Source organism: Mytilus californianus, unplaced genomic scaffold, assembly GCF_021869535.1.
Source record: "Mytilus californianus isolate M0D057914Y unplaced genomic scaffold, xbMytCali1.0.p SCAF_8, whole genome shotgun sequence".
NCBI lineage: Eukaryota > Metazoa > Mollusca > Bivalvia > Mytilida > Mytilidae > Mytilus > Mytilus californianus.
In genome coordinates, this window is record NW_026262734.1 from 39,864,597 (window position 1) to 39,873,617 (window position 9,021).

At 31.7% G+C, this 9,021-nt stretch overlaps 1 protein-coding gene across 1 annotated transcript; it reads left to right on the forward strand.

The window, feature by feature from the left end:
- Nucleotides 1-330: 330 nt before the first annotated feature.
- On the forward strand, nt 331-4,898 carry LOC127710768 (heavy metal-binding protein HIP-like). Its single transcript, XM_052216727.1, has 3 exons — nt 331-498; nt 1,951-2,064; nt 4,394-4,898. Exons 1-3 carry the CDS (start codon nt 372-374, stop codon nt 4,810-4,812), a joined length of 660 nt encoding a protein of 219 aa, XP_052072687.1. The 5' UTR covers nt 331-371; the 3' UTR covers nt 4,813-4,898.
- The last annotated feature ends 4,123 nt before the right edge of the window (nt 4,899-9,021 follow it).

A 9,021-nucleotide genomic window follows, 5' to 3' on the forward strand; every position in this document is an offset into this window, starting at 1 on the left:
ATTACATTACTAATTGTACAATACATAGGCCCCACCTACCACCTCCAATAGCCGCTCCCCAAATACCCAATTTCTAATTTCAAATCCGTCGGACTTGTTACTTCCTCATTTTCTTTCGCGCTTGTGCTGAACTTAAAATTAATAAGTTTTTGGGGTTTTTTTGCAGTGCCTAGACCAATGTGTTGGCTAGTTTGCATCATTTAATGACGTATTAAATATACTTTAATAAAACACTTACCATTGAGATACCACAAGTGTATCTTTTGATATCATATTTTCATCTTTTTACTGAAGTGCTTCCTTCTCAATAATATATATATATATATTAGGCAGTTGGGTTATTTTTGATTTTCTAAAAATTTTAAAAAGAAATGATGTTCACAATTATATTGCTGTCTATCTGCATACATTATATAGATTCCATATCTGTGAGGAAAGACAACGATATTACAACAGTCGAGTTTAAGAATGGCATTAGTGAAGGATGGTCTATTACAGGTGAGTGTTATATTGAAAACGCAGTGTAAATTCAAAAGCCATTGTATGATAAAAAATATTATTCAAAATGTGTACATCTATATTAGACACCTGAATAGTACTTTTAAATCTTAAAGACCTAATTACCTTTAAAAATATGTTTTCGACTTTAAAAAAGTACGGAGATGTGGTATGATTGCAATGAGACAACTATCTAACAAAGATCAATTGAAGTGTTTCCTTAGTAAAGATAAAATACTAGTAACTAATATAACATGTCGAAAAAAAATTTATTGAAAGTTTAAGAACCCAATATTTGTATGTAACAGTCATATTCTAACTCACTTTAGATTAATCTCGCGTTAATTTCATCCATATGTTCATTTATGGAAAATACAATAGCTATAATACAGCATGTATGACTTAATTACTATATATACATCAGTTATTGTACGTATTTTCAATAAATGGTATTTTTTAAACTTTTGACTGTATAATGTATGTAAGTACATAATATGAAAATCAAACTTATTGGTATAAATGTAACAGAGGAGTCCTGTCAAACATAGTCTATTCATAAAACACTATGTTTATTCCATGCAAAACGTATTCTACAATATCTAAGTTGTTCAAACAACAATCAATTAGCTGTATTGCGCCAGAGATTTCCTTTTGTAACGTCAAATTGTATGGGATCGCCCCTTATGTGATAAAAGTGTATGGCAACATATGACAGTTATCTCTAAAACAAAATATGTCGTGTCTTGTCTAAGTTAAATAGCACGGTGGATGTCACATTTTGAGCAGGATCTACCCAACCTCCCGGGTACCTGCAATCACCGTCGACCCTGTTTTATTTTTAGTGTTACTTTTTCTTTAGTTTATTATGTAGTTTTTTGTAGACTGGTGTTTGTCTCTTTAGTCGTTCTTGTTTCACAATGGTGTTGTTAGTTTTTCCTCGACTAAAGAGTTTTCATTGTCCCTTCGGTATCTTCCGCCTCTTTTTTCAAACATTAAGTTATTATAAAATGTTAATAGTTGTCTCTATATTGTTACAAACCCTTCCGGAGCACCTGAGATCATCCCCGATTTTTGGTGGGGTTCATTTAACATACCGGTAGTCTATAGCTTTTCTATGTAGTGTTTTGTAAATTTCTGTATGTCTTTTCGTCGTTTGTTTTTTTCTTGCCATAGTGTTCTCGGTTTTATTTTCGACTTGTGGTATGTAGTGTATGTTAGACTTTGTGTTAGTCTTTTTGTCGTTTTTCTGGGAGTTTTTTTGCTATGGTGTTGTCGGTTTCCTCTCGACAGAGGAGTTTTTATTGTTCCTTTGGTATATATTATGTATATATCGCAGCTTTAAAAGAAGAACTTTTTTTTCATAAAATTAGACTAATCCCACCATTTTTATTCGAAAGTGTCTTAACAACTCAGGAGAGTCAATCGCTCATTGTCTTGTTTTTTTTATCACAGAAAATTTTACACCGAGCTCACCAATACCTGCAAAGAAAGAAATAGAACTTCTGAGACAAACTGCCCGTAATCTGTCAGTGGAATTGCAGACCTTGGAGGATACATATGAGAAAGGTGAGTATTATGGTAATACAGGTAAGCTAAGGTTGAAGCAATATATAATTTATCCCTATTATTGCTTGGGATATTTTTCTTTCTTTATGTTGTTGTTAAAGATTGCAAGCACAAAGAAGTATTGAATATCACTTTTAAACTTTACAGGGTAGTATATGTGGCTACAACAGCTATGTAGCTTCTACGAAGAATGAGATAATATTTACTGTATACTTAAAAAAATGACAAAAAATAAGTTATAATATCATCATTGAAAATCATAACCATTCTAAATCAAGATTGAGATTATTACTGAGTTTAAATTAGAGCATGTAGGTATGTTGCAAAAACATTACCTTTTGTTCTGGAAACAACAACTAGATCAGGACTGAAAGCTACAAGTAGCGACTTGTAAATGATGGTACATAGGCTGCTGTAATTTAATATTTGGTCAAGTAAAAAAAAACCAATGTATTCTATTCAAGTTAGTTATTACCAATATATGTCAACTGTTATATTTGTTTATCTCCAATCTATATTCTTAAAACTGACAGGACATGTTTCTGTTGTAAGGTGTGGTTGTTAGATTTTTAGGTGTAATTTGCATAAAGCGGAACAAAATCCTTGTGGAAATTAAGTTTGTTTAATATTGATGTAAACTAGGGATGGGCACGATTACAATCAAATGTAATCGATCAATAAACGATTACGTGAGGGATTCGTGTGTAATTGATTGCAATCGATTACTTTATCAAATGGAATAATGTTAATCCGTCAATTACATGTTACAAACAAAAAATAACTGACGAGAGTTGTTTAGTACAAAATTCAAAGAAATAACTTTAAAAAGTTGTTTTATGAGTTTTTTGTTTGAACACAATTATACTGTTGAACTCATTTTCAATGAAAGTTTAAAACTTTACAAAAAGCATCATTCAAAGGGGAATTAGCTGTCAAATTCGTGTTCACCGATTTGACTCAAATTCTCACATTTATTTATAAAATACTAAAACGTATATCCAAATTACAAAAAGTCTAAAATAAACAATTAACAATGCATGGACTCGATCATATGTATCAACATTTCGTGTGTATTTTTGTCTAGACGTGGATGCTCCTACCAAGGATTCAAAAAACATGCGAGAGTGATGGTTAATGTCTTACAACGACATAGACCAAAGCATTGGTCACTTTTTTCCCCTGTGATTGTCACCATATTTTTTCTAATACTTACCTACTGACATCAGTTTTTTAGATTGGTTTTTTTTACTCATTATTTGCAGATATCATGGATATATTTGATTATATCTCATGCAGTACAATGGTTTCTCTCATAAAAAAAAATTATAAAACAATTTGTCCAGCTTTTTTTTTTGTTAGTTAGGATAGTCTTCTTAATTAAAATTATCAAACCATCAAAGAAGAAAAAATTATAACCTAGGGCAATGTAATGTACTAAGCTGACACTTAATTAAATAAAAATATTAAATGAAAACAAAACAAAGTCTATATGTCATTGATTAGAAGTCTTTGATCATCTGATCAGGAAAGACAAGCAGGCAGTTAATATTCTTAATTCTCTATTTATTAACAATTATACTTAGTAAAAAAATTTACAAACAATATATATGTGTGTGTCATACTGGGATACATATACCTGTTACTGAATGGTAATTTCAATGTGTTGGATCATTGTAAAAAGGACTTTTAATCCTATCTTAATCTTTATATTATAACATTATAATCAATCAAAGTTGTATTTGTTCTAAGCAAAACTCTTATTTGTAATTATGCTTTAATGAATTTAAATACAGTCAAGCAGTGCACTTCAATGTAGTACAGAAGTTAACTTTTTTTCATGTTTAATTTAAAAAAAAGTCTTTAAGAATTGTTGAGCATTCATAGTTATTCTTATCAAAAGTTTTAAAAACAGTAAAACATGTTGCAGGACAGCTGGACGATCATAAGGCAGCTTTGAGAGAATAACAGATCTGTTTCTATTTTTAAGTCATATTTCATGTATTTATATATTCTATTTTATCTGTACATGTTAAATAGAGCAAGCATACACTGACAAATACATGCAGTTGTCTATTTTCATTTGAACTTTGTTCTATAATATATAATTTCATTAAAGTAATTGAAATGTAATCGAAAGGTTATCGATTATTACATAATATTGGTTGCTGTAATCGATTAAATTACGATTTCGAGTAATGTAAACTTTTGACGATTACAGATTACTGTCGATTACCTGAAAAACAGTTGTAACAAATTTGTTTTGAAGTTAAGATACTGCAGTATTTCCGTTCAGAATGAAAATATATGTATAAAGTTTTTTCCTTTGCAGATAAAACAGCTCCTGTTATGTTCTATGCTGTCATTAGGAACAAGGCATTTACCTATAACGTCGACACAATAATAGTGTTTGAGACGACAATCGTTAACGAAGGTGACCATTACAACAACCTTGACGGAGTGTTTGTAGCACCTCAGAAAGGAACTTATCTCTTTGCCTGGACTGTAACTGGTAGTAGTAGTAATTATATTATGACTGAACTAGTGGTGGAAAATAATGTAATCATCGGAACTGGAGAGCGTAACGTTTCAGGAGGGCATCCATCTGGAGCTATGACATCTTTATGTAAAATGGAAAAAGGAGATCATGCCTGGATAAGGACAACCGGGGTGACAAGAAGTCATTATCTTTATAGTTATGATAATTATCCACAATCAGGATTCCTTGGGCTATTGGTTCTTCAAGAATAACATAAAGTCAATTTATTTAATCAAATATTGTTTTCTTTATAACAGTATTGTATAAACCATTGTAATAATTAAAAAAATCTGTATCAGTTTTGCTGGTCATATACATGATAAAAGTTTAAGGAATTAATTATTGTTAAAAATAATGTTACCATTAAAAATCGATACTTCATACTTCTCAAGAAAGACAAGCAGCAAATTTCTGAAGTATTGTCTAAAACCAATCAAAAGAGATATTCTTCAATCTAAACTTTCTAAATTTTGTCTTGTTTTTAATCCATTAAACAGGTTATGTCAATCATTTTCAAATTGATAACTTTTTTATGTTGCAACATAACAAAAGATGCTGCTATTAGAGTATATAGTCTTCAAGCTGATAAACATTCCTGGGATTGATTTTGTTCAAAGTTTCTTATTAAACAATAATGTTTTACAGAGTCCAGCATGATTAGGTTCACCGTTAACGAATGAAAGTGCCACATATACACCTTATGAAAATAAGAAGATAAGGTATCATTGCCAATGAGACACCTATCAACGAGAGACCACACAACGTTAATGTAAGCAGGCAAATATAGTTCACCATTCGACCTTCAACAATGAGCGAAACCAATACCGCATTGCAAGCCATAAAATGCCCCGACATTACAAAATTTAGAAGAATTCAAACGATTAGCACAACGGCCTAATGTATAAAACAATAAATGAAAAACAGAGATGTTCCACTTTTTGTAGTAAACTCGACATTCCTTTCATTGTGTGTTTTCGTAATACAGAATGAGAGTCATCATCGTATTTATTCATGACATAAGGATCCCGACGGGTGTTACATGTAGATCAGGAACTATTTACCCGTTTTAAGAACCAGCACCTAATGTCATCCCTATTTCCGTTTTTGTGTTTGTGTTGCTCAATCGTTATTTGTATTACCAGTATGTTGTTTTTGAGGACTGTTTGTCATTCACTGAACGTTTAACAATAACCTCATTTAGGAATTGTAGGCTATTTTATATAGTAGCTCTTTCAAAGGTCTTGATGCTCGTACGTGTTAATGTATTTGACTTCTAAAAGGTAGGTATTATACATGTTGACGGTTATTTAAGAATTATGGTTTGGTAGGAACTGAAATCGATATCATACAATATATAAACTTGCGCATATAACCAATTTTGGATTTGTCGTTCTTCCTAGGTAATGAGAAGAGCAATGATGTTGGTCGTTCAAGTGCACTTTAATGAGTGCAATACTAAATGATAAAATGTCAAATCATTGACTAGAGGGCTCGATTTACCCTTGGGTGCTAAAAGTCCAAATGCAGGAGTAGCAACTACATGAACGGTACCAATTTCAATGCACCAGATGCGCATTTTGACAATTAATTTCTCTTCAGTGATGCTTGAGGCCAAAATACAAACGATGAAGAGCAAAAAGGACAAAAGTAAAGACCACACCCAGATGGTTAATATTTAGTTTGACACATAATATGATATATTTAATATAAATTTTCCTTGCGATGCTTTGAATGGTCATAAACAAATCTCACGACAGTCTGTAATTTTTATGGAAGCTTACAAGAAAATTACTTAGGATCACTCAATAGAATTCTGGTCGATCATTTAAATAACCTTATTCTAAAATATAAATCGATACACATCCAATGCATTTAGTATTATGACGTTATCTTGCGCAATGCTAAAATATCGGTAGGTAGAATGTAGGACCCTGTATATTCATAGCAATAAACAATAATATTTAGTTATGTTTTAATTTATTGATAACAAAATAGATATTTGTACCGATAAAACAATATTCAAAAATCTATTTATATATACTGAATCAGACTAATTAAGTAAAGTCGAGACCTAGTCGAGTACAATTAAGTACAGTTAAGTACTGTCGAGACAATGTCGAGACTAGTCGAGTAAAATGTGTGCTCGACTTTACTGGTCGAGCACAAAAACTGGTCTTTTCAGACTCTGAGCAGTTTGTAGTGAACTCTATAGGGTTATTACAGAAAATAATTTGCATGTGTTATTACAGATACTTTTATGAGTTGTCTACTCTTTAATCCTTAAATTTACCAAATCTGTAATAACATATGTTTGTTATTTGTAAAATAAATCATAAATATTTTTATTTTTAGTGGGCTCTAGTATAGGGAACTCTTGAAACTTTGCCAGAATCTAAATGCATAGCCTTGATAACTAACTATTAATTTAGATTAATACATTATTCATTAACCATGGTAAATCAATGAGACAAGGCTTTTAAGTGATTAACTTAGCTGTAATAACAAGGCTTAGTTATTAAAGGCATGTAACTTATTAAATGAGACACTTGGGAATTACTGGGAAGCTTGCGCAGAACCTCATTACATGCTCTGATCATTACTTCTTACAATAAATTAAAATACATTGTAATTGAGCATGATCTATGTCTGAGCAAATGCTTTGAAGTGATGTAGAGAAGCTATAATAACACCCTTTAGTTATTACAGGCATATTTGTTCTGTAATAACATAGGTGTGATATGCATGATTGGCAAACTATGAACTGTTATAGAGAATCACTGAAGCATGACCGGAGCGGGCCCCCTCTTAGGCAGTCAGTGGGTCCCCACTTATGAAAATTTCTGGATCCGCCACTGGTTATATCTTTCTATAGTTAAGTATACATAAAGACAGTAGCATTGTGGCGTCAGATATTTTGTATTGTGACATCAAAATTTTACGGGAACCTGTGTGATGGCCAGTAATGGCGGACAAATAGCGATAAGGTGTATTATCACTGAACTAGTATATATATTTGTTTAGGGGCCAGCTGAAGGACGCCTCCAGGTGCCGGAATTTCTCGCTGCATTGAAGACCTACATGTATTGGTGACCTTCTGCTGTTGTCAGTTCTATGGTCGGGTTTTTGTCTCTTTGACACATTCCCCATTTCCATTCTCAATTTTATTGCATATATTTTTCACGATTTACAATTTGTACAAGCCTTCAACTTTAAAATGTTACAAAGTCTTTTATTAATTTGAAGAATATATACCATATAAAGATCTGAATAAGTTTATTCTGCTTCAATGCCCTGAATATTAATAATTAATATATATTTTTTTTCAATGTAGGGCGAACGGACAGGATCGCTGCTGTAGGCAGTACAAAAACATGACGATTCATGCAATTTAATGCTTTCATAAACTTCATTAATCTTACCTTTAGAAAGTCATAAGCTTCTCTGTGCCTTTTAAGATTACTGATATATCCAATTAATATCGATGGTCAAATAAATCTGTGAATTTAATTTGTGTACGAACGGATGCTGAAGATGAAAATATCAAATATGGCGCTTGATTCTATACCACGTCATCACTGTATCCCCAACACGAGGGGACCACACACGGGATTTCTTTTTATACAAAATGTTAATCGTATTTTTTAAAATCATTTATCAAACTATTATTAAAAAATAATCGATTGTTTGATTTCACATGACAATTGAATTATCGCGATAACACACAATAACGGTTTTTATTTTATTATAGAGATATCCCTAGTTTCGCCCCAATGGCTAATCATTTTTGGAAAAGATTAAAATAATGATTAATTTTAATAGAAACTCAAAGTGTCTTTTCTAAAACTTGTTTTTGCCATTTTGGGGAATGACATCATGCAGATATGAATTTTTAAAAGTTGCACACATAAACGAAATTATTTTCGATCGTCAAACTTGGTGTTGAACTAAAATGTAGATCTCGTTCTCAAACTACGCACGTAAAATTTACAAGGAATAGATGTTCGCACTTCCCAGATCTTGAATTCAATTACCATTTAAACGCCGAGATTTAATATTGTTAAAAAAAGCCTGGCTTATGATAAAACTTTCAATTAAAATTCTTTTTTCAGCAGCCTGAAGAAGTCATGAGTCGGCAAATATTTCTTACAATCAATTTGATCTAATATATTTAATTATTTCACAACACATATGAACCGTTTCGTTCGTATGCTTTAAAGATCGATGCGATTGAACTAGATTGACAGTAGCTGAATATGGCTTGTTGTTTATTTTACCTATAAATCGACACAGACAGTTAAACGACTCAACGATGTTTAAAACGAATTGATGCCAGTTTGAAATAGTTTAACGGGGGCGTGGCCTATTAGTTTGACGCAACTTACCACCATCTGAAATTAAATTGAATGACTGCAAGCGAATCT